Source organism: Egretta garzetta, unplaced genomic scaffold, assembly GCF_000687185.1.
Source record: "Egretta garzetta isolate BGI_Z169 unplaced genomic scaffold, ASM68718v1 scaffold34, whole genome shotgun sequence".
Lineage (NCBI taxonomy): Eukaryota > Metazoa > Chordata > Aves > Pelecaniformes > Ardeidae > Egretta > Egretta garzetta.
In genome coordinates this window covers 2,124,669-2,150,887 of record NW_009259586.1, presented here as the reverse complement: position 1 = coordinate 2,150,887, position 26,219 = coordinate 2,124,669, and the positions used below count along the sequence as shown (strand labels likewise).

General features: G+C 41.8%; 1 protein-coding gene across 4 annotated transcripts in view; it reads right to left on the bottom strand.

Moving 5' to 3' along the window:
* Positions 1–12,158: 12,158 nt before the first annotated feature.
* Positions 12,159–26,219, bottom strand: part of OGFOD3 (2-oxoglutarate and iron dependent oxygenase domain containing 3) — a 50,740-nt gene continuing 36,679 nt past the window's right edge. The window contains exons 8-9 of one of the 4 annotated variants that reach the window (XR_004841856.1): positions 13,144–16,801; positions 12,159–12,245 (exon numbers count right to left, since the gene is read on the bottom strand). Coding sequence is in view for 1 of the 4 variants with exons in the window: in XM_035893273.1 (XP_035749166.1) it covers positions 16,665–16,801 (137 nt within the window). In the remaining 3 variants the exon portion in view is untranslated. Of the gene's footprint in view, positions 12,246–12,591; positions 16,802–26,219 lie in introns of those variants that run through there. The other 3 variants (XR_004841857.1, XR_004841858.1, XM_035893273.1) reach the window with 3 other exon arrangements.

Here is a 26,219-nt window from a genome sequence, read left to right as displayed (position 1 = left end):
ACTCTTGAAGACAGATTTTTCTTTTCTTTCATTTAACACTGCAGAAGGGAGTATCTTGTAGGAATGGCATAATTATTAAATCAGCTGGAGCCCTAGCTACCTCTAGCCAGCACATTTTGAAAGCAGCTTTCTGCCCCTGGGCAGCGTTCAGATGAAGGAGCGGTAGCAGGACCTGGGGAGCCCGCAGCACCCGCCTGCCTCGCGCCAGCAGCGGTTATCTGATCCCACTCCAGTGGATGTGTTCATCTTCCTTCACAGCGTCTGCTGGTGGGGACTCGCAGGCCATTCATCCTGAAAACACTACTGCTGTTGGTAAGAAACCCAGGCAGGCTTAGCGCAAGGTAGCTAATAAAATCTAGAAGAGATTTACAAGGGGTTTGATGTTGGAGATGCCTACCGAGGCAGCACTCACTGTCAGAGCTGAAGAGAGAGATTATCTGAAACAGGGAGTGGTCAGAAATCCTGGCTTCTCATACAAAATCACCACTGGCTTGCAGTACAACCTCAGGGAAGTCGCTTATCCTTGTGCCACTGATCATTAACTGCCTAGAAAACAGGGACGCAATTTCCTTTGTCTGCACAAGTGTTTGAAGACATCACTGAAGTGTATAAAAGGCTTTGAGATCCTTGCCAGACACCCAACATCGAGAGAAGTTATTGAGGTATACTAAAACCCTAAATGAGACATATATTAAAAGGTTTTTTTTAAATTATTGAATTGATTGGGGGGATAGCTTAGTGTTCAGGTTAGCTATTAATGGTCAAATGGAGGAAATGTTTGTGTACCAGAACTTCCATGGTTTTGATTAACGGCAGCTGGTCAGCAAAGATGATCACATAGCCCACAGCAATGGCCCCTGCGCTTGACTGGCTTTGCTGGGAATATGGCTGAAATGAGTCTCCTGATAAAAGCATCGTCATTTCAGTACATCAATACCCTCTCTAAAGCCCCTCCTTGGGGGAGAAACGGTAGCAGGGGATATGGTTGGGAAATAAAAATCTTTCTTCTTTACCTCCTGGGAGCCTCTGCTTCCCCACGTTACGGGCTGGGAGCAATGGGGTCAGTGGAGGTAAAGGCAGGGCATCCCTCCCAGGCAGAGCTGGTGCCGCAGCCTGCTCTGACGGCAGGATCTCGGTGCAGCGGAGGCTGAGTAGAAAGAGTTATCCCAACGCTCATCACTGATTGCTAAACACAGCAGAGCTTCCTTGTCATTTTGTTGTTGGCATCTTTTTAGAATGATTAAATCTGTCGAGGAACCACCGCCTGCCTGAGGCACAGCACGAGTAATCCCCAACAACAGAAGCAGAGGAAATAGCAACCAAGTAACTTTGCTTGGCTGTTTTCATTTGTTTGTTTGTTTTAATACATAGGCAAGTTTATTATGGCAAACATCTCTCAAATTTCAAAGTGCCGCATCTATCTTTGCAGCAGCTTCTCTTAGGCAAGGCAAGAAAGTGAAGCTCCGCAGCCTGTGGTGCCCAGTGTTAGGGGCAAAGCTCCTTGAAGACCTGGCTTAAATGGGGAGGACCACAGTGGAAGGACAGGGACAGAGCTTGGTCCTTTACCTCCATTCGTATGAATGAGTATTTTCTCTACCAGGCATTGTGTGCCCTGGGTATTCAGTATTTATCGCTGTTATTCAGAAAAAAAAACCCTGTAAGAACTCTTGGGTTTAGTCCAATAAAAGCCAAGGGGAAAAAAAAAACAACAACAAAAACTTCAAACCTGTAACTTCATGGCCTCGGGAAACCATTTGCATCTCCTTCAACTCAGTCCTCGTGTTTGCAGTCCCAGAGGGACGAGAAGGAGCTCAGGTGCGGAGAGACGGGCTTCGACAACTATGCTACCTGCAAAATGCAAAAGTAAAAGAGTTAATGTGTCACACTGAGTTACTCATTAACCTGAATGAAAGCATAGAGAAATTGCTTTAGGCTGAAAGGAGACTCACGAAGGCAATGCTATATCAGCTTCGCGCTGCCTCCCGTAATAAGCCTTTACGCTTGGTGTTGAAATACGACGGGGAAGAGCTGGGCACTCTGAGGGGGCTCCCGAGGAGAGCACGTGCCCGGGCACTGCCGGCTGCCAGAGATTTACAGTTTCTGGAAATCTCACCTCCTGTCAGGATCTTGGTGCAGAACCAGCAGTTGAGCTGACAGCCACATGCCCTGTTTGAGATGCAGCCAAGTCTCAGCTTGACTTCCTTGCAAATCCTCCTCTCTTCTTACCCTATTTACTGTGCATGCAAGGAAAGCTGGTATGGGAGCCTCTAAGCTCTGCGACAAGCTCCAGGTCCTCCAGTGCAGGGTTATGAGGTGCAGAGGCAGCATGGGGGGACATCTCTGCCGCTCTGATAGCCTCAAGGCATAGAAAGAAATAGAGAAGCTCGCTGGCATGAGCATGTTGGCTTAGATCTCAAAAAAAAGCATCAAAGCAGCATTTTAACGGGCGTTTTTGTCTTCGGTGACATTCTTCAGTAAATGTTTATCTTGCAGAGCTCTACGGCATGTGTTTCAGACTCAGTCTGTGGAGGGCCTATGTATAATTACAGACTTCATCCCAGGACCTGCCTTAACCGTGTGCATTCCCATCGCTCTCCATAGATGGAAATCTGCCCACATCGAAGAGAGCTTTTACGGAAAGATCATGGATCAAACGTGTCTGTTTATCTTATTTGTGCAGTAGAAACATCTGCTTGTTTTTAGCATGTTGCTGCCTTTAGCGTTCTTCAATCTTAAGTTTTCTTTTCTGTCTCTGTGCATTCTGTCCTTTCTTTGTGCTACGTTTCCTTCTCAGCAACAAGTTGCTGCCTCTCTCGGGGACTCTGCTTCCACCCTCGCCTTGCGCCGTAGCTAAAACCACCACCTGTCAGACTCTCTAATACCCTGGTGAGAGTCTCAGGTCTTTGGGGAAATTTCATACCTCTTGAATTTCAGATCTGTTGTTGCAGGTTGCCCACAGGGAAGGCAGAAGTCTCTATTGATTTCCACAACCTAATCAGAAAGCAGACATGTTTCTGCAAGTGGGATTGCTATAAGCAAATCCTTTGACTACATTAGAGAAGTTATGTCTGCATAGCTGGGAGTATAATTTGACAAGCTTTTCCTTTACTGTTGCTCCAGCTTCAACCTCCTCTGCCCCCTCATTTAGGCTGGTCCATCTGTTTTTGCAGCCTTGTGGGTTTAAAGGATTAAGCCATTTTACTTTATAGTGTTGGAGGTGGTTTTTTTTTTCCCCAATCCAGCCAAAAATAATTATTACTTGTCCTGATCAGATTCACTGTCCACCCCCAGGCAGCCAAACCAATACAGCCGATGGGCCGTGAACAGAAGCGCTTGTGAAACAACACCTTCGAATCTGTTTTAGAAATCATGGGTGAGAAGCTTCAGTGCACTTGAGCTTGTTCTTGTTTAAAATATATCGCTCAGGCCTGTAAATGGCTGAATTCACAGTCCAACAACTTCTACCCCGCTGCAACTAGAAAGATCTTTAAGACTTGTGTTCTCAGAGCATTTGGGCTTTACCTTCTCTTCTCCTTTCTGGTCAGCAAGTAAGGCAGTGCCTGCCCTCTCTAGATGCACATTAGCCCCCGGGAAGGCTTTGTAAAGCCTTCTGAGGCCAAATAACCCTCAGGAACCTTTATATCTTTGCCAGAGCACCCATGAAAAAATAGCACTGCAGCTTTGATCCACACTAATAATTTTTATGATGAATCTTCAGTCAGGATGGGACTACACACTTAAGGACGCAGCTTGAGGGAGCAGTTTTCTTTACGTTGCCTCTGAACCTCTGTTTTTTTTTTTTCCTGTTCAATTTTCAATTATTTGACTTGTACTTCATGGACTTCATTTCCTGGCACATTAACAGCTGGTGGTTTCAACGACTGCAGTTGGTGAGGGCAGTGTCTGGAATGGGTAGTAATTACTCGCTGAGCTCATTATAATTGTTCAGTTATTGAATAATTTGGAAAGGCAAGCAGGGGGAATATTTGGTTAATTAAGAGTTCATTTAATCATTGCTAAATTTAGCCTTCCAAACAGTGCTCACCTTCCCCGGATTTGAAAACCTTTGCGTGCCCACGCTGCTGGGGGAAGCGGTGACGCTTCCTCTCAGTCTTTGACTTCAGCCATCAGAATGGCACTTAGTCTTCACCTTGCGGTGTCGTAGTTTTGGTCCTTATTCCCTACGAGCTCTGACCCTCCCACGTTTGGCTTCGGGGACGTTAAGATCTCTCTGAAGCTGCCATCAGTCTCAGTGAGATGTTTCATTAGAAACATGCTTTGGGGACCAAATTCTAATCTGATGAAAAAAATAACATTACAGACAGAATAGCAAAGTGTCGGCATTTAGTAGAGCCCAGTAAGTGTGAGCAGGAGAAAAGCTTTCGAGCCCTTGTCATTTTGCTGTTGCTGCTGATCTAACACAGTTGCTGGGCACATGTTTCTTCTGTTTGAGGTTTTTGATAATTTAAGGCTTAGGAAGCAAGTTTAATCACCCAGAGGATGCTTTCTGGAGCCTGGACTAACTTCCAGGGGCTCTGGGGAGTCTGCAAGGCAGTGCTCAAGACAAAAAAGCATTTACAGCTTATTGTCTTTACTGTCATGTCTTTACTGTTGCACTAAGGATGTCCAGTACCTGTATGAGAGAATTCAGGCAGGCTTGTAACTGAAAGGATTCCATTTGAGGACTTTTGGGGAGAGTTTTGAGGGAAGGACTTAAATGGAAAGTAGCATGGGACTCAAGATGAGTACAACTTAATTTTAAACTATTAGTGAACAGATTTTAAATAATTATTTTGCTTTGGGCTTTTATCCTTTGTCCTAGATTAATTTAACACATGATATTCTTCATGTCCAGGACCAGTCCGGTGTAACTGCCACCGCAGAGATGCCCATGGGATCTGGCTGTCAGCTGGCACATGCTAGTGAAAAGGGTACCCTCCTCCCAGCATGGAAGTCAACCGCAGGTGTTCGGAAAGGAGAAAAAAGAAAATGCAAAGCCTTGAAATCCTTGCTGACCACAGGCAGATTTATCCCCTTTGCACTTCCAAAGTAAAAAATGTTTAGAGCCTCCAAGAGCCAACAGCTCTACAGATCCTGTCACAAAATAAAGAGGCGGCAGAGTCTCTACTGAACCTCATCCTTCACAATATGCTTCAGAATGAGGTAAACTCCTTTTTTCTGCTAGGGAGAAGACAGGAGAATAAGCCAGATCTTATATGTCTTGTATGTTTAAATGCTACAGAAAAAGGAAAATAATTTTTAAACAGGTTTTTCAGAGCAAACTCTGCAAGGTAAATTCTGCAAAACAGAAGAGCCATCAAAGCAGGTTGATTTTAAAACCTGACAACCTTGACAGGCTCCTTGCAGCAGCACGAAGCCACGTCATTTCTGCAGTTACCCCTGGTTACAAAATTGTTGAATGAAATGGAATCCAAACCTGTCGAGGGTTGTAACTCTCAAACAGGCAGAACAAATGATCTGGAATGATAACTACTCGAGTACTCCACTGGGTCCTTAATTGAATATTTTGCCAAACAACTCCAAATTAATGGAGCTCGTCCATTCCGAGTCTGGGCTGCTGAGGAGATGAGGAAGCTCCTGGTGGGATCTAGTAGCCAATTTTAAATACTCTTTTTTTTTTGTTGGTTTTTTTTTTTTTTCTTTACAAGAGGGCAAGGCATAAAGCAGCTCTTCAAGACATCCTGTGATTTCAAGTAGATATTTCAAGCAGATATTCTCTCCTTGCCCCCAGGAAAAAAGGATCATGTTAACATACGGGCTAGAATTAGTGTTTTCTCTTCAGTTAGTAATTTCTTCTAGCTTAATAAGGCTGAGACATCTAATTTAGCAAAACAATTAAGTAATTTTTAAGTACATCAATAAAGTAGCAGCCTTAAACCAGGCAAGTGACTTTGCTTCGTTCCCCCCCTTAGTTTCATCAGCACTACAGATACTATGCCCTGGAGGGTCCATGTTTGTGCATTTGGGGCCACTTCCACTCCCAGGGCAGTGGTTTTTAGGAAGATAAGGGCACGGCTGAGCTCCAGGCTGGCTGGGCACACAGGCAGGTGTCCTGCAGGCAGCAGGGCCAGCTCCTGCCGCCCTGCACGAGCCCCCAGCCCAGGGACGCCGCGTGGCTTCAGTCATGCTGCCAGACAGCCACCGATCCGATCCTATCCTCCTGTGTGTCTTTCCAAGGAAGAAGTATTTAACCAAAGTGGTTCCTTAACTAAAGTTTTTCTAACTATTCTTCCTGAAACATCCCACTTTAAAGTAAGGCTTTGTGCAAAACATATCTGCAAGTTAGCTTATCAAGCTCCAGAGGAGCTTTACATTAAAAAAAAAAAAAGTATCTGTTTTAATCGTTCAATCTTGCCTTTGTGCTTTCTGGCCCTTCCTTCTGGTCATCTCAGGTTTCTGTGGATGCGTGCCACACGCTGATTCCATTCTCTTAAGTTTTCTGCTGGATTTTGGAGGTATTGTGCTGGGAAGACGACGACAGCAACGCTGTCAGGATCTTTTCTTCCTGCTAAGTGTTCCTGTCACAACATCTTTCTGTAGCACACCAGGGCAGCATGAATTTTCTGCCTCTCTTGTCAGCCTCCTTTCTTTACTGGTACCCAACAAGCTACAAAAAGTCAACTATGGAGTCCTATCAGCAAAGGATGGCTGGAGAAGTGCTGCAAACTGATCTCAACTCTCAATACTAAGTGAAATGTCTCTAAAAACCAATCTCTTCTTATGAAGGGGTCCCACACTCTGCTGAAGCCCCTGGGCCATCAGTTAGTTTTACCTTTCCCCATCACGTGTACCTGCATGATCCTAATGCCCAGCAAGCGTTGTTTGGGATGTCAGACCTCATCGTTCAACACAGCTGTTACCCAGATTTAGCATTTGCTCCATCTCGGCACCTCTTCAGCAGCAGGAGGTCTCAACCCTTCCCATCTCACGTAACGTCTTGCTGAGTCCCACAAAAGAGCCCTAATACATCTCCCATTCCCCCACAGAGTCTTTGCTGTTGCCACCACCTCCCTAGAGTCTCCAGATCTGGCAGATGCATCCTCCCCATCCCAGCTGCTGACTGCATTTTGGACTTGACAACCAGAGCCCACCATCCTGCTCCTGCCATATCCTGACCATCCTCCTGGGGTGGTCCCTACCACCCCCCTTGCGTAGGGCCAAAGGACACAAGGATTTTCTTGGCTTCCTGCACGGGAGTGTGTGTACAGTCGGAGTTCTTGTAAACATCAGTTTTACTGCCTTTTCCCAACATAAATGGGACAAATTGATGGAATCCTGGCCCCAAGGATAAACAGCATCTCCACTGTTTAGAGTAACTGTCTCCTGAAAGGAGAAATGTGTGGCTGAGCTGACGCCCTTGGTGCTGGGGAGCTACATCGTGGTGCGGGAGGTGCCGGCAGGCTGGTGGCACTGCCCCAGCAGAAACCTTCCCCTGCTATCAGATGTGAACAGGAGCAGCCCATAAGGAGAATTAAGACTAGAAAAAGTCTGCAGTTAACTCAGGTACCATAATAACAATCTTAAACTTATTTTGCAGAAATACACAGGACTAGCAATCTGCAGCCAAGTGACTTGTAAAAACTCCTGCCGAGGGCTGGTTTAAGCCTGTGCCCAAGTACAGAGGCTGACTTTTAGCTGCAATACACCACTTTTGCAAAATGCTCAAGTTCTCGTATTTCAGATTAGTTTCAGCTTTTTAGCTGTATAGGAATGGTAAATCCTCACGTGGTTATGAAGCGTTCTTGGCTATTATCTAAAAAGAACTAACTTTAATAATTATGGTCAGGCTAGTACTTTTGAAGGGGACCAGGATTTAGATAAGCTCGTTAAGTCAAGCATTCTTTCCACACCTGTGTTCTTCCCCAAAGTAATATTTCTCAATTTCAAGGCAACTAATTTAGAGACAGATTTTACTTGTCGCACTGATACAAACCTGAACCACTGGCATGCTCGGTAAATAAAGCTGGCTCAGATGTACACGTGCTGTCCTCACCTTCCAGGGCCCTGAACACAACTGGAAAATCCTTGTCTCCTCAGTGATAGTCTGGTGCAGCCAGACTACTCAGAATGCATTCAGCAAGCATGCCATCACTATTAAAGCACTAAGATCTTACTCATTTAAAAAGATTTTGCAATAGCCTAGTCCTATTCCCACCTTTGTCTTCTCTGTACCACAAACGAGCCCTCAGCAGTGCTTTGGAAGCGGCTACAGACGCCTGGAGCCAGAAGTGACTGCAGCCTCAGGAAGGAGGTTAATAACCGAGCTGAGTCTTCTCCCCTGCTGCACGTCCATCCCCTGCATGTCTGTCCACAACTAGAAGGAAGGAAATCTCAGGTTCAATAACCCTGTTCAGCTGATGGGCAGGGGAGAGGCAGACAATGACATTTACTTCAAGTTAATTGATCCACTTACTCATTCACGCCATTCATTAAAAACAGGCCTTTAAGGCTCAAAGCTTTCTGCTTTTTTTAATCCTGTCAAATGGTCTAATAAGAGGACAGCGCTGTTCTTTGTGACCCTTGCCATGTTTGTAACTTTAATATATAAGCCCTTGTAAGCATACAGACAGTTACAGCACTGTTACACCCCCACTCCAGGGGAGCGAGGTGCTGCCAAACACCTTCACTTCTGCCTTGCTCAGGATCCTGCAAGTCACAGAGCTGGCCTGACTAGAGGACAGAATAATTAATTTAGACCTGAACATCTCAAAAGTATCTCCTTGTACAATTCAGCTATGGAAAGGCTTTTGATTACTGCCCATCTGTGCATGCTTTATGGCTGAAGTATTTAATTTAAAGAGAATGATTAGCAAGAGGACAAGTTTTAACGGCCTGCTCCAAAGGCAAGATAAAAGCCCTAGCTAGAGAGTCGAAACGTGCTTAACTTGTATTGAAGGTGATAATTTTTGCAGCATGCTGGAATTCACTGACTCACAAGCTGTCTGGAGGTGCGAAAAGCATTTAGAAAACAAAGTCAGGAGGTCTCAGGTACCAGTTGTTGAGATGAAAATACCAAGGCTCAAAGGTAGCAGGCAGCCAGCTGCGACAACAGAAGCCTTCAAAGCTCTTGGCACTAGTAAGTGCAACGTGAGCGTGTGCCTTCATCACCCCCCGAGCTGTGTGCTTTCAGCTGGGCACACTTCAAGAGGACAGCAGCCTTCCTGGGAAACCCACGTGCATGCATTTTGTGCCTGTGCTGAGGCAGAGAAGAGAGATGGTTCCTGCCTCTGCATGTGGTCTGAACCGACAAAGGTTTCCAATAAAGCGTGTGTGTGTAACTAGAAAAGGAAAACGAACAAGGAGAGCAATAGATTTCCAGACACTGTGCAAGCATGAAAAAGCAGAGTAGAACCTCAATGAAGAGTACTGAGGAGCAGGTACGTACCCCCTACACCTCAACTAAAGGATTACAAAATGAGTAAAACTTTGTCCTTCCTTATGGTTCTAAAAACACCCCAAGTTTTATCAAACCTTTTTTTTTCCCCCCAGGGGAACATTTCTGTATACTTTATGAATTGAGTCTTAATTTCTTCTTGGATTGTTTCCTATTTACAGGTCTAAGTTCTACCTAGTGCCAGAAAAGGTACAATAGGCAGATGCTATACATGGAGGACACCACCACCTAAAAAAGGCCCAGTTGATACTCAAAATACATGCAGAGGAAAGCTTAAGTCATTATTTTTTAAATAAATGGATGCAGCATGACTTAACATATTTTAGCATTCTCAACATTCACTATTATTTCAAACAGCATACAGGCAGGATAAATAGCTTAAGTAAATGGTATTGAAGAAGAGGCCCTGTTGAAAATTTTATCAAGGGTTCTGACAGCAAGAGCTTTGCCACCTGAAAGCTCACAATTTCCAGTTCTTTGTCTGATCTTCTAATGAAATAATAAAGCAGACTGAAGGGGGGGAGGGTGGGGAAATGTCAGTTCAACATTGATATGGATGTTTCAGCATGGGAGAAATCTCCCATAGCTGCTCTCTGCCTAACACCATCTTAAATTTAAACTTACCCCTCTGCTTGACTGACTTGTGTTGTATTTTTTTCATACTAGTAAATGAGTTTATTTTGATCATACTCCTCCCTATGGAAAGGAATGCTTTCCTAATTAATTTCTATTGCCCTTTAAAGTAAAGAAACAGATGAGAAAACACACACAGCCCACAGAACTGTCATAGTGAAATAGAAATAATCAAAGTACACGATCACTTTTCTCACTTCTTTTGTGTCGAGAAGTGCAAGGACTAAACGGGCTTAGAGTTCCTCTGGTTTCACGGCAGCCTTTTAAGTTTTGAATCACCTCGTAAAACGCAGCCTTCTTTTTACAGGGTTATTCAGTGAATCACATTTAAAGCCCTAATATGCAGAGGGGACTCCCAGAACACGTCTCCTTTTCAGTAACATAAATCAGAAATGAAAACATTTGCCTACTAGAGGGAATGGTAGAAACTACCATCCAGAGCCAACGCATGCAGAATTGCTCCATTAGGACCTGCCGTTGTTTACTCCCCCCAGATTTAATGGTCTGGCTGGCAAGTTAATATGCTGAGGAGGTCACCTCCAGGGTGTGAATCCACCCAGAGACCTTACCCTGGCAGTGAAAAGCAGTCTCAAAAGAAGACATCTAGGGTTTTTTGTGGACTCGGCAGCAAAGTATCCTGGCATCTACGTAAACAGCTTAATATAATTGTGTAAATTGATAAACAAATTAAGAGCCAAATTCTCAAGGTGTGTCTCATGCCCCAGTAACCTAGTTGGCTTTTTTGTTGTTAACAAAAGAATAGGAAGGGTATCCACTTCTCAAATGAGCTTTTTGAACACTATAGGCCTATTACAAGAAGTTTCCAGAAAGAAGTAACATGAATGCACCATAAATCTCAGCTTCTCTCTATAAATAAAATACTGTCTTCAAAAAGAGGTGCTGTGGTTCCAGGCACATGCTCCTTCTGTACTACTACACCACTGAGTCTTCAGCTTGAAGTCTCAGGTGCTGGTCTCAGTGAAGTTCATTATTAACGATCTATCCAACCTGGCAGCTTATGTATTCAACCAGTCCAGGCGCCTTGGACAGCCTCAAGATTATGCAGCAGTTTTGAGGTTTTTGCTTTGTTTGGATGCATTTAAAGGTTACAGAAATAAAGGAGATGGTGCTTTCAGGCTGGCTTATTGATTTCACAGTAAGAACTATCCAAGCAAGGCATTTGTTGTTGCAATCCTGCAGTCTGATCTACATGCATAGCATCCCATTAAAGTCAAAGACAGTTCACAAAGGAGCAGCTCTACCAGCAGTTCCTTAATGCAAAACAGTCACTGACAAAGAACAGGAAAAAAAAAAAAAAAAGAAAAAAAGAAAAAAGTTTCTCTAGTATCTGTTTCAAAATTCAGTACTCCCTGTCCATGAGTTATTGTGAAAGACAAGAATGCTCAACAGCAGGCAACATTGATCCCTACTTTGTCATTATTTCAGCTATATAGGAAAACAGGGAAGATGCAAATAAATATCTCTGATAAAGGGTGTTGTTTCAAGTATGGACAATGCCTGTAATAGAAGAAAAATAAGAGTGCATTTGGAAAAAATAAATGCTGAATGAAGTCTCAAAAGTTGAGCAACACTTGACAGTTCCAGCACCATTAGAAATTCTTCATCAAGATTAATACACTGCATGGGCTAAAAGGGCTATAGGGAAAAAGCTAGTTCCTTTTCAGTTCTATGGAGCCAGCCTATGAATGAATAATGGACTGAGCTTATATACCCTATTCAATATGTGCTACAGGTAGAAGCTTGAGTATGCTGGGACAGATAAAAAGAGAGATAAAATAAGTGATTTGAGGGGAGATAATGGACAGATACAAAGATAGATGTACAGTTTGGAAATAGGATAGTGATTTTCCTTGGACAGTCCATCCTGAAAAGCTTTAGTACAAGTCACCAACACTCATATGGAAGACGGAAAGCACCTACACAGATACTTTAGGGATAACTGGATTGTCATTAAAAGGGTTGACTGGCAGGTTTCAGCAAACATGACAAAATTAGCTTTCAGCTTCCTGAGGTGGTTTACAAAACCAGAGATAAGGCAGAGAATGCTATAGTTCTTTGCGGTATTTTACAAGGAGCAATAGACACTCACCACTTTATGATGGCTCTCTTAGCCGGATTTCCTGAGAAGATTGCCTCTCTGAATGAGGCGAAGATGATCAATGCATGCCAGAGCCATCTGCGGTTCAGAAAGGAAATAACTCTTCTGCTGTTCTTGGAATGTTTTGCACAAGAGACTCAAAAAGGAGAGACAGGAGTTGGGATTTTTTTTTTCCTTGGGGGAGGGAAGAGGAGGAGGGTGGTTGGTTGTATTCCCCCCCCTCCACCCCAAAGAGCCCTGACCTCCAGCAACATTTCCTGGGTTTATTCCTAGAATTTAGGCAAGACAGAAATATAGCACAGAGCTACACACGAGCATGTTAGAGAGATCCAATTCACATGTAAACACTGCGTAAGGATATCTGGATGTAGAAGGAATGTGAGGAACTCCATATGAAAAACAAAACCATCTTTATTTACTGGGGAAAAGGGAAAACTATAAAGGAGAAATTCAAATGTATAAGAATTGCAATTGAAGACGAAACAAAACCAGATTTTCTTGACAGCAGTCGTTATCAATGCCATTTCAGCTACCCTTTTATTTTAACATGGGCATCTTTATGCATTACAGCCTCAGAAAGTACCCTGTTGAGATTTTGACCTTATAAATAAAAGACATGAAGCTAAATTTCTGCTATAAATCCAAATTAAAATATTTTTGTAAATAGAGTATCCTGGTAAACATTTCTGGACTGGAAATTCATTAAGGTGGAGCTTAGATTATTTTGCACAGGCACTACATATTCAGGAAAATCTCAGTATTGATTTATCTTTCCAACCTTCAGTTGGATTTATGGGGAATTAAAACACAATTATTCCACAACTGCTTACACAATGAAATTTTATACATGAGAAATGCCAAAAAGTCCATTCAAGAGTTCCTAGGATGATGTCATAGGGGATAAAAAAATAAAATTAAATGCATGCTACAGGATTGAAAGCTCAGTTTACACTAAAAACTTAATCTGATCACATACCTGTTAATTTTATACAAGTTCTTGATATTCCCCAAATCCTCTGAATGGAAAGACAGTTTTTTAAGTCATACAATTTCACAGAAGTCCTCAGGAAGCATCACTCGATCTCATAGTAGGGATTCAAACTCTGGCTTGCTCTCCTGCTGTATTTCCTATATCACCCTGGGACTTTTCACACAAGCAGGCTTTACCTTCCCTTCCAAATATTCTTCTTTCAAAATACAAATCAACATTCCCAAATACTTGTAACAAGTACGCTTTCAGGTACAAGGCTGTAAATTTAACGGCAGGACGTAGCCCCAGTTTACATGGAACATGGAGTGACCTTTCTTCACTTTGTTTGAACCACAAGGGCTCTTTACAAAGGGACTAAATCACTGCAACTGGGAAACATCAAGCCAAATTCTGCCTTCACCTTGTGTTCAATTAAGAGCACTCGTCTGCAGCAGCTTGTCATCAGATTTATGCTCGTTTAACAAAACTAATTCCGTCCTCAGCATAATCAGAGCACTAAGAAACAGAGCACTGCATTTCCCAGTAGCAACAGACAGGCTGAACCTGAAAGAGGACAGACAGTAATTAAGGTATTTCAAATTCAGAATTCTCTGTCAAGAACCGGGAAGAGAGAACCCTTAATAAAAAGTTATTCAGGTTATTTAAGTGGACTAAAATAAATTTAAGCCAAATTTATTTGTAGTCATCAGCGAATTCTGTAAATCCCACTCTGCCCCAGGAACATCAGCCTTTCTGCAATTATCCTGCTGAAGGCTGTGTTCAGAATCTTCCTCCTTTGCTATTTAATTTCTTCATAGATCTAGATATTGCTTTTAGTAGTCCAGATACTGAAGCTTCAGATAGAAAAACCTTGGTTGGTACTGAAACATCAAGTATATTAAATTATTATACTACTTTCAAAAGATGAATTCTCTTACCAGGTACAGTGCACATGTTTCTCCACAAATTATATTTGACAGGTTTGGTCATCATATTGAACACATTACTGAAGCTTAAACACTCAAAAAGACAAATACCAACTTGATTTTATTTCTGAATGACAGTCAATTCCTAGCATGAGAGGTGCGGAGCGTTCAGGAGATCTACAATACACAGCATCTTTGAAAGATGAAAATCTGAGAGGAGATGAGCCGAGATTTCCTCCATGGCCTAACACAACCTCGTTGAACAGTATTTGTATTGAGGAGGGCAGCTCTGAAAGTGCCATTTTCATTTAGTGCAACTCAAAACCTGCATGACAGACAGAAGTAACCAACCAACACTGTTAAAAGCAGCAAAGCAATTTAACATGACAGCATTGCAGAGCAACAATAGGACTTACAGTGAAGTTGAGTTTTGGAACATAGGACCCTCAACCTGGAGAATCCCAACCCAAATCCACACAGGTCCATTCATATTTAGATCCCACTGCTATCAGGTATTTCTGTGGACAAGGCTGTACATTCAAATCTCAAGGTAATGTTCAGAATCAAGTTTTAAGCCAGTAAAGCAGTTGCTGATGATCTTGGTCTGCCCTCACATCGCCTTACAACTTAGGTAAAATGCAAATTTCTTGGAATTAACAGGCTTCAAGACAAGTATTTAGATATAGAATCCAACTGACTTTATTATTTCCTAGCACCCAGCCATTTTAACAATTCTTCCTTGTTAGCATAGACATGAAATGAAATTACAGAAGACTGATCTTGCTGGTGTGCCAAATGACAAGAGAGACAATAGAACAACTCCAAGTGTCCTGTTATCATTCCTCTTTATGTTGATCTTCACTGTAATCCCCCCCAATACTTATTCTTTGCATAAAAGGGTAGATTAAAACAAAAGTGAAAACTGTATGCATAAAAAAAAATAATCAAAGGGTATTTCTAGATTTTCAAAGCGTCTCACAGAAATTATATAGACTTAATAAAACAAATCAACATTTGCTTCAGAATTTGATTGAGAAAAAAATTAGGTTTTCCTACCATTTACTTACCAATGCGCTGACCCACAAAAATCTTTGATTGTAATAAGCAAGGTAGTTGGCAAGGTTATGCACTTGTTTGTTACCTTATCTGTACTACAATGCAATCATCCCCTCTTCTCTGAAGTCCTTGCAGTTTATTACTCAAGGAACACCACAGACTAATGGTCCTAGTTAATAGAAAAAGTCTTCATACTAAACTGAAGAAAAGTCCAAAAGGAGCTATTGAGAAACTTTCTGAAACAGCTAAAACATTGTTTTGGACAAGATAAAACACAGCATTTCACAACACAAGATTTGTAGTTGCATCAACAATAAGAAACCAAGCTTACTTCAACTTGGTCTTAAGATTACATTGAAAACATGTATTTATTGAGCCTAAAAGTGGTTTATGATCATCGAGCTCCAGCTCAAGACTATATCAATTTGAAATGCAGGTGGACACCAGTTTCCCCTCGGACCCCACATACCACAGTCCACAGGTCCATGTGGTTTTGTTAGCCAGCCTTCCAACAGCAAGCCAAAGTTTACAGGATTGAGTCTAAGGAGGCCAGAACTGGCATATGGAAAACCACAACAAAACTAGCATTTTTCTCAGTTCTTTCCCTCCCAAATCCTACTGTCATACCTGGGAATTAGGTATCAATGAATGCTCAGCTGAATCCAGAGGACTGTCCGATTACCTCTGCCCAGCTCTCCTTTTTAGTACAGGGTTACATGGTCAAGCTGTCCCCGTAAAGAGCTCTTAACAACCTTAACGCTGGGATTCCAACAGGAAGACCGATCATGTCCATTATGACTGAAAGAAAATGAAGTGAGTTGGGAATGCTGCGTTCTGATCAGAGGGATCTAATGCCACGACATTCCCTAGCACACCAAAGCATTTGTAATCCCAAAAGCGGTATGTTTTCTGGCTAACCAGAGAACTGTATTTCTGAAGTATTAACTAGTCCCAGTTTGTAGCAGACAGTATCTGTAGTCATTCAATAAAAAAAAAAAATTCAAGTAAGTTCCAGTAGTCAAGCCACAGATGTATTGCCCACTAACGCCCATGCTAAGGAGAACACATTCCTCAACAGAAGGCATGTTCAGAAGAATAACACTCATCTTGCTCTATTAATTTAGGTCAAGCTTTCTACATCCCATTAGTAACTGACAAGACTAAATCATTAAACAACAGGTAACAGCAGCATGGGTGGTCATATCGAGACATGGTCCAAAAGAATGTTTGTGTCTCAAACTGGAGAATTTTTAAAATAAATAATAAAAAGAAAGAGCCCACAACAGGACTCTTCTTTGTAGATTATCCCTTTAGGATAGGAAGACAAACCATTTTCAGAATACACCAAATTTAAGATGGTCTTTAAGGCACTGTTTGCAACATTTATGGAAAAGGACATGTGAAAACAGGTGTATTACAATATATTAACACAGCTGGGAAATCCTAATTGAATGTGAGGTTATAAGAGATGTTATCTTCCTCTTTCCTCTCTTCTTGCAGGGCTTCTCTCAATTCATTTGACCTCATGTTCCATCCCCAGAGGAATTACATCAAGACTGGATCCCCAATGCCATGGTCTGGGTTGCAAGTGAAGGAAATGGTGATGGCATAGCGAGTGCCCCAGTGAACCTTTTCCACCCGATGAAGGTTCTCCGATCCAGAGGTGAAAAAGGAAACCCGGCCTGTAAAGACAAAGTATTTAATCAGTGACACAGAGTCTGCCGCTCAGCTATCAGCTCTCTACACAGTTTTGCTGCCGTCTCAATCCAACTGTTCCCTAGCTACCTGAGAGGCTGTAGGTCATCACAAAGACAAACTTGAGATTATGCTGCACTCTGACAGCTTTATGTACTGTTTAAAACATATGTTAATCCTTCGTGCTACAAAGCTGGAGATGTAATACCACCGATCTCATCATTTATAGAAGGCAGTAGGAGGCCAAGAGCATCTGAAGCCAGTTCTCTGTTGCCTCAAAAAAAAAAAAAAAAAAAGAGCAAGCAACTCTAGTGACTGTCAGCAAAGTGTATTGATTTCCTCCCTGCTCCCCTTCTAGTCTGGGCTTTAATTTTAGACCAAAGAAGGAGGAAGTACTACAAAGGTGGCAAAGAGTCTTCAGTGAAAAAATGCTCAGCAGGTTTGCAAGCAGCTGAGGCAGCTTATCAGCATTGTACCAAGTATTTGCTATAGCTTTTTGTGCACAGTCTGATCACTCACTGTTCAGCCAGGTTAGAAAGTTATGTATCAGTCATATACAAATTAATTTTCCTTAGAAAGAATCACTCCATCAATTCATTGGCTTGGAAATTGTTTTATAGATGCAAGTGCTTACTCCTGTGCTTCATCCTGTCCAAGCTTTGACCACCACCATGCCCTGGGGTTCTCTAGGCCTTAAGTGGCAGCAAGGTGAAATGATTTTCTTTTCTTCTAAATGAGTTACTTTGATAATGACAGCAGAGGTATATTAAATATCCCATTTGATAAAACAGCAGAATGGAGCCCTCTGCACTTGCACATTATTAAACTGTTTTGAGAACACAAAAGTTTGATCTTCAGCAAGTAACTCAGAACTGACACAGCTCTGCGGGACTGCTCAAGTTTTGAGAACACTGGTAACGCTCACATACGCAGCTGGTTTATCCCAATGGCATGTGGTTTTCCTACTCAGGCTTTTTTTCTGCTGTTCAAATTAGATTAAAGTTTGTTAAAAAGCTTATCATAGGGAACTCATTGACAATCTAACTCTGCCTGGAACTCATTCACAACCAGGCAAAATGAAACAAAAAGTTAAGATTTGCACAAGAAGATAAACTATTCTATTATACAATCTCCACTGCAGAAGTGGGCACCAGGCAACATAGCTGGTTTCCTCTTCTAGAAGTGGTCCAAAAGATCCAGAAGTTATTGTGATTGTATACTCCTAAGCAGCACACATGGGAGATTTGAACAAACTAGACTGGCCTCATGGAGCTCAGTTTACCACTAATCTCTGAAGTCTATTTGAGCAGCCTTTGTGTCCCTTGCACATTCAGTTGCAGTTCACATTTAATCTTTCATAGTTCACACAGTCTTTCATAACTGCCAAGCAGAAGTCATATCATACTCTTCTCTGCCTGTGGCTGCACATCAGTAATTGGTAGAGCTATATACATATATATAAAAAAATACATCCGTATGCACAGCTCATTTACACCTTGGTGTCCTGCTTTTCTGGATGAAAGACTAAATGAAGGCAATGTACTCTTATCCTGTGAGTGTTGCAATGAACAGCTCTAGCCTCAAGGATTTCATACAAAGTCCCTGTGTCATGAAATTTCTTTTTTCTTTTAAAATCTTATTTCAACATCATTCAAGTACTTTGTTATCATTCCCTCACCTACTCACCCAAAGCTTTGCCTTAAAACTGGTTTTCAAGCTTTTTTGTTTGATCTCTTATTAGAAGTAGTAGAAATTCAGAGTTAGACAAGTTTCAGTGTACTGTTCAAGCCAGTTAAACTGGATTTTTTTGGCTATACAGAATGTCTTTTAATTTCTTTCTTTAATAAATATGTCTTCATATATTTGGTACCTTATAGCTCCTTGTGCATCTGGTCCCATATCTGTCAACTGGGGTCTCTGAGCCACTGACAAGCCTACAGACAGTTTTCAGATAGACTTTCTGCTCACTTGGGAAGAAGTTCTTTTAAACTAACTTCCATTCCAAAATTTTGAAGCAGAAGCACACTCTCCCCATGGTAGAGGATTTTTAATAGTATAAATGTTCAAAGAGGGTAAAGAATGTTAATTCCCATCCCATCTGACAAAACCTTCAAGGAATATATGGCAATATCATTATCCAGAGACTCTTGGGGAAAGATACAAGATGAAATAAAGCTATACCATTCCTAGAAGTCATCCTAGCCTGTACTTACAAACATAGAGACTAGACCCTTCATAATCTTGCTTCAGTACACAGTATATGGAAACCGCTTCAAAAATTAAATCATTACAAGAAAAGCAAGCAGGTCAGGACTAAGCAAGTTCCTTAAGAAAGTGGGGACCTACTCCTAGGTTATAACCTGTCCTTGTTCTAGCTATTTTGATCAATTTTGAGTTAAGATTTTAACCCCCAAAGTTGCAAACTATGAACCATATTAGCAAGTTAGTAGGATCATATGCAATGGGTCTGGATTTAGCCATGAGATTGCATTCAAAGTGTTTCAAGTGCACTTTTTTTTTTCCCCAAGGGTTACACTGCCACAGCTAATGTACTGTGATAGGATTTCTCTCATTGTGAATGGTGAGGGAGACATGCACAGGGCAGTTCCACTAAGCTCTCCAGGCTATGAAATACTGATGGAGTGAATGCTGAGCTTCATAGAAGATTAGTGTTGTACTACAAATGCTAAAGAATGGCTATGCAACTATTCATTGCAGATAAAAGTATGTATGTACTTACAATTTCCCGATGAAACATTTTTGAGTAACAAAAGCTCAGGAGAAAGAGCACAAAATTCTAATCCCAATTCTTTTGTCCTTTTCTTTCACTATTTAACAATGACTTCAAATCGGTCTTTTCATTTTCTTCTCCCCTCCTCTGACCTGCCTGCACAGATTTCTTTCCAACATGCTTTTCTGCTCCACTAAAATCTTGACTACCACCTCCTGGCACATAATTTCAGTTTGATTTATGAACACTTAGTTTTAAAAGTGTAAGCTTTTTTGAGATCACAAGCTACTACTCAATACAATTTTAAAGCACATTATGCAACCAAAAAAGAGAAAGTATTTAATCCCTGGTCCTTAAGGGATGAACTTTTGGAGAGGAAGAAACAGCAAATGCATCATCTCTTGTTCTGAGGGCCATGCTTCTAAGCTTTCAGAAAGACGCCAGTGTGAGCTACGTTCTGAAGGATGAAGATTGGAATGGAGGTGTCCTTGGGTTAGAAGTGATGCCAAAAGATTTGGGTTTTTCCACTGGGATAAATCTATAGTCTGAAAAATATTTCATCCCAGTTGTGAACATGTGACTCACTTTCCCCAGTCACTGCAAGATGCCAAAAAGTCCATTGCTTCTTCAGTTTCATGATGCTTTGACCAGTACCTTAACCTCAGGGAAGAGTTTTAGATCCATAAGGAACTATTACATCTACTATCATCTCCTCACCTCCACTTCCCATTCCATGAGAGTCAATCAGGCAGAGCATACCACAGCAATTAGTGCAGCACACCAGAGCATTTAATGCTTTTAGCACTGGGACATACAACACCCATATTAGATGAAAATACATTTTGTAGGCACTTCTATCCATGCTTTTTCCTCTTTTTTGCCCACAAACACTTAAAATTTCTTTATAGCTGTTCCCAAGTGGCTTCAAGATTTCCATCAGGCTGTCTACTAATAGGAGAGTGAGCTTGTACTCCAGCCTAGTTCCCATGGAACAGTGCAACAAGGGACTGGAGGAGGTGCCTCCCACACAAATGCACTTGTTCTCACCTTTCTTATTAGAGGAGCAAAAAACCAAAGAATTGGAAAGATTTGTGGTAACCTCAAGACCTGCAGGAGCCTGTTTCTAAACGATTAGCTTCTCTGCATATCTCTACAGGAACAGAAATAATCAATCCTTTTGCCTTTGATTTCTATTTGGCAACAATACCTGAATCTACACCTTGTTTCCTTTTCCATTCTATGTTTTCTCTACTTTCCAGCCTTAAGCACTAGAAAGGGTGTTTCAAGATGAAGTTTGGTCCAATAAAAGCTTAGCTGATGAGCTTCTGTTCTGTTCCTTGCAGATTGCAGAAAGTATTACTGTGATGCAGTCGCTACCCCTTCTAGCTCACAGATATGCCTCCAGCTCTGCTTCTGTACTGATGAGTTGAGAGTTTCATCCACGGGTGGAGCTGCTTCACAGTCCCTTCTTTCTGTGGCCCTTAAGCATCCAAACAAGTTTTAAAAACTTAAAAAAAGAGTAAGCAAAGGATAAATTGTACTGGGGATGAAAGAATTAACGGTCATGGAAAGCTCAAGTGCAAATTCATTTAAATGTGCCACGCTCTCACGGTGACCTAGGACAAGGAACTGCTAACAAGCTCAGCGCCACAGCATCCATCAAAACTGAGCCTGGTCCTCTGTGTCACTGACCCAAGTCAAGCTCATAAATGCTGTCAAGGCTGAGAAAAGCTTGTGATGTGAAAAACAGGAAAGGTTTTGCTCCTCTTACAGGGAGCAAGACCTTAATTGTATTAGAGGTAACCACTTATTCTCCTGATTTTTTTTGAGAATCCATTTTTGCAGTGATCCACAGGAATCTGTGAATCCACTTATAAAGACATGCAAGTGCCAGTCACAAGCTCCACTGGTATGAGTTTTATGCGATCCTAATTTAGATGAAGCAACACTTATTTTCAGGAATAATACTTAGCAAGCAGCAAAAGCAATGGATATTTCACTAAGCAATTATGTCCCATTTAATTACTCAAACAAAACCACTAGAGGAATATACGCATTAACTATGAGCTTTTGCTCTTCCCTGCTTTTGCTTTCCCAGGTTTTAATCACATTCATAATTGCCCCTTAGCAATGAATTCTTTTTAGATGTACTCAGAAAATACAACCACTGCAAGAAGCAGCGTACAGGTGGGAAAGGATTATGCATTCAGCTATGTATCACAGTAAAAACACAAGTATTCCCATAAGGCTTGCTCTCAGATTTTATACATGTTGAATTTTAACTTTTAGTTGCACTTTCATAAACAAGGTGCCTACAATTTGCCACCTAATCTCTGTACTGTGAGGTAATACAGACTGGAGGAATGTACAAAAGAAGCCATTTTCAATGACAGCTATGCCCTTGACATGCAACTGTGACTTCAACCAAACCACTTACTCTCTCATATGTTTCTTTGTCTCTAAAATGAAGCAAGTACTGACCTATTCTAACAAGGTTATTGTGAAAATTAATTAGTAAACACCATTACAATACTTTGCAGTTAACACACGTTCTGTTTTTCTGTTTTTTATTATTAAAAAAATCCTCCGTTCTTATTCTGGCAAGAGAAAAAGTAGTAAGGCATGCCAGATTGAATTATAACAACATGTAGGGAATACATGAAAGGACTTTGAGAACCATACAAATATTAACATACTGCAATGCTCCTAAAAAAAAAAATGCTACAAGATTATTATGCCTCTAATATTATAAATTCATTGCATAACTTAGGTTGGAAGAGACCTTGGGAGGTCATCTGGTCCAATTTCCTTTCTCAAATCAAGGCCAGCTTCTAAATTACATCCAATTTCTGAGTTCCATCAGGTTGCTCAGGGTCATACCATTAGCACATGAGTGCATATTTTGCTACCCCCATGTCTCCTGTGCTTGATTTTTTGAGCAGGGGGCATGTGGAGTAGATGACCTCCAGAGGTCCCTTCCAACTTCAGTTATTCTGATTACACATGGAACAGGCCATTCACATTAGTATCAACTTTGGCAATCATTTTCTATTGACAGCATGCCTGTTTTGCCACTGGGTTCCAAGCCTGTTCATGCTCCCATCCTTCACATGAGACTACCACTCTGCTTTCTTGGCAGCATCCTTTTGGCCCTTCTAGTTTAATTCACTGCCAAATCTCCTTGTAAACTCCTTGGGTCGTGAGAACATCAAGGAGAAACCACAGGTTACATGTTGTATCATCTCAACCAACGCTCAAAGCAAGTAATAATGGAATAGTAACTGTCCCCTCACATTGTATCATCTCAACCAACGCTCAAAGCAAGTAAGGGAATAGTAACTGTACCCTCACGCCCCATTTTGGTCTGCTTAAGCTGTGGCTGGACACCAGAGAAGAGCAGGGGCTACCCCTGCGCAGTGCCAGGAAAGGGATGCAAAGCAGGGCTGGGGGAACACAAGAGGTCTCACCTCCACCCACTGTCCACGGCAGCTGGCTGGGGGCACTGGAAGGACTGAGCTACTGCTCAGAAGAGAATGAAGCAACTCATCTGCCTGATTAAAGGGGAGCAGTAACTGTTTATTTGGCACTACAGATCTATTCAACATCTTTCATCTTATACACTGACAGCTTTGGCTGTCTGCTTAACATTTACCAGCTCTAAATGTTATTCAGGAAAGAAGGAAAAACTGCATCTCATCCGCAGAATGACACCAAGACACAAGCACTGCCGGGGAAACTGCACAAACATAATTGTGTTTTCATCCTTGTCAACTGTTTAGGATTAATTGCTAATTCATTCTCATGTAAAGTGTCCAAGAAAAACCACCATATCATTAGGCAAATAACCTGATAATAGTGTTTTCTGTAATCACACAATAGAACTTACTTAACAGATATACTTGAATTACTTCTAAATAAATGTTGAATGGGGAGAGCTTTAAGCAAGTCCTTACCTAAACCCCACAAAAGTAATGTGGAGTGACAGCATCTGAGAGTGCCCTGATCTGGGGTAAACAGAGGATGCCAGAAAAGAGGGCACAAGCTTCTCTATCAACAATTTTGCTACATATATGCCAAGCATAGCAGCATAAAGGCTATGGCCTAAAAAAACCCCACCAAATCTAACTGCAACAGTTATCTAGTGAAGCCTAGTTACAAACTTGTCTCAAATTTATTTACTAGACAGAGAAGTTACTCGCTGTTATAAATAAAGTCACTGATAACATAGCGAACTCCCCCACAGTCAGCTTGTAATTTGCAGAAGTATTACCAATAACTTTAAAAGTACCTGCTTTATTTTAAATTCAGAAGCACCTGGACTAAAAACTCCCAAATTACAGTTTTTAAAGAAAATAAGTGAACTTAATTATTTCCTACTAAAAGTACACCAGCATTTTTAGGCTCCAACAGAATCCCTGCCTGTTTCTCTCCTGTCAGCACAGTTTGGTTGCTCACAGTAACAGGAGTTTCTGCTCTGTAATTATGTCTGAAGATGTGACAATCTAAACTGCATTACTGTGGTCTCCCCTAATCACTGTTACTGAGCCTCACCGAGGCCTTTTGGCTCCATTTCTTCTCCCTACAGCCAAGAGAAGGACAAGGATATCGCCTCTGCTCTGTCTTCCAGTTCTCCTCTTTGGTACTCAGCCTCACCCAATGAATACGGTCAAGTCTGCTCTGTTCTCCCACGTCAGAGCACCCTGGGCAGCCACAGGTTTCTAAATCAGACTCCTACAAAAAGTTCTCACCAAGAGAAGGCTCTAAGAATAAAGTGTTGCAATTTCAATCATATGAAATAGCTCCGGATCATCTATTTTACTTTTCTTGATCTTGCCAAACATGGCATGTTCAGTATAGCTGTGGACAAATCACATGGATGCCCAAGTTGTAGGTTTTGGGCTTTTGGTAAGAGAAGTAATTCATCCTTACATTTAGTAAATCACTAAAGCATAAACACAAGGGTAACTTCTGCTGCTGTTTTCCTAATTAAAAAAGTGGCCCCTAAACAAGAAGATTCCATGATAGCACCTATGGTGTGTGACATTAACGTGCACAAAGCTTAGGAACCAAGAAACGAAACATCATTACTGAACTATACAGCGTAACACAGCTGACCCTGCAGTAAATATGGTATTTTGCTTCACTTTCTTACATTACCTGAATTTCATCAAGTCGCTGGCTGAAGCTGATTTTCCTCCATTCCCTCTTTATGCCTTCAGCTTTGCTGCATATTTGTCTAGCAGTACCAAACCCAATGCATGAAACATTGTCCTGCATACGTGTTACATAAAACAAAGTCCTGTGCAGCAAGCAATGAAAAGCACGTAAGGTACATGCTACATGTGTTCATCTATCACTATGTATTTTATACCAGGGGAAAAAGCCTTAGAGGCCAATTCACAATATTGATAGTGCTTTGCAATGCTCTGGGGAGCACTGTAACACAAGACATCTCTTTACCTCCCCCGGCTCCCCCAACGCTCCTCAATCCTTTCAGTGGTCCAGCTAGTATAAAGTGACCGTTGCTATTCTCAATAACAGATGCCCTCAATGAGACACTATTTTGTATGAAGTAATTCATATAAGTAGCATATAAAGTGCAGGTCTGACCTGCACCTCCCAGGTATCTATTGCTTTATGGGCCCAACTAAAAGATTCTTTCATTTGACGCCATCATAAGCCTATCACCAAGCTCCACTGGAATACAAAACCAGAGTCTGGAAGGCAGTTATCCTTCCATGGAAAACAAAACAGAAAGCAAAAGCAAATCTTGAGTTCTACAAAGAAATAAGGCTCTATTGAGTTATTTTCTACATATTTTTGTCACAATTACAACAGGTCCTCATTTTTCTACCATTTCTCTCTGCAATCATCTTACCAGTCCCAGGTGCAATCTGTGATTAGTATTCCAAATCAGTAAAAGTTGCTCTCCTAATAGCCATGAACTTTGCATAGCTGGTTATTACTGCAGCTGCTAATGCCGGCCCCATTTATTCTTCTCTAGGACTGACAGCTACATCTGTGGATTTTTTAAGTCATTCTCAGCTTTCAGCTGTTACTGAGTTAATATCAAGATGTGCTCCAGTTTTACTGATTGGAGCAAAACTAAAGCTAGGAATGCCAGAAGGTTTTCTCCATATTGAATCTAGATGATGTGGATGATAGTGGCTTTCTATGATGGTGCGACAGCATCAGTGGACAAGGGAAAACCAACAGACTTCATCTATCTGGACTTCTGCAAAGCCTTTGACACGGTCCCCCACAACATCCTTCTCTTTAAATTGGAGAGCTATGGATTTGATGGGTGGACTGTTTGGTGGATAAGGAACTGGCTGGATGATCGTGTCCAGAGGGTAGTGGTCAATGGCTCAATGTCCGGATGGAGACCGGTGACGAGTGGTGTCCCTCAGGGGTCCGTACTGGGACCCGTGCTGTTTAATGTTTTCATCAATGACCTAGACAGCGAGATCGAGTGCACCCTCAGCAAGTTTGCGGATGACACCAAGCTGAGTGGTGCGGTTGACACACCAGAAGGACGGGATGTCATCCAGAGAGACCTGGACAGGCTGGAGAGGTGGGCCTGTGTGAACCTCATGAGGTTCAACAAGGCCAAGTGCAAGGTCCTGCACCTGGGTTGGGGTAACCCCCAGTATCAATACAGGCTGGGGGAAGAA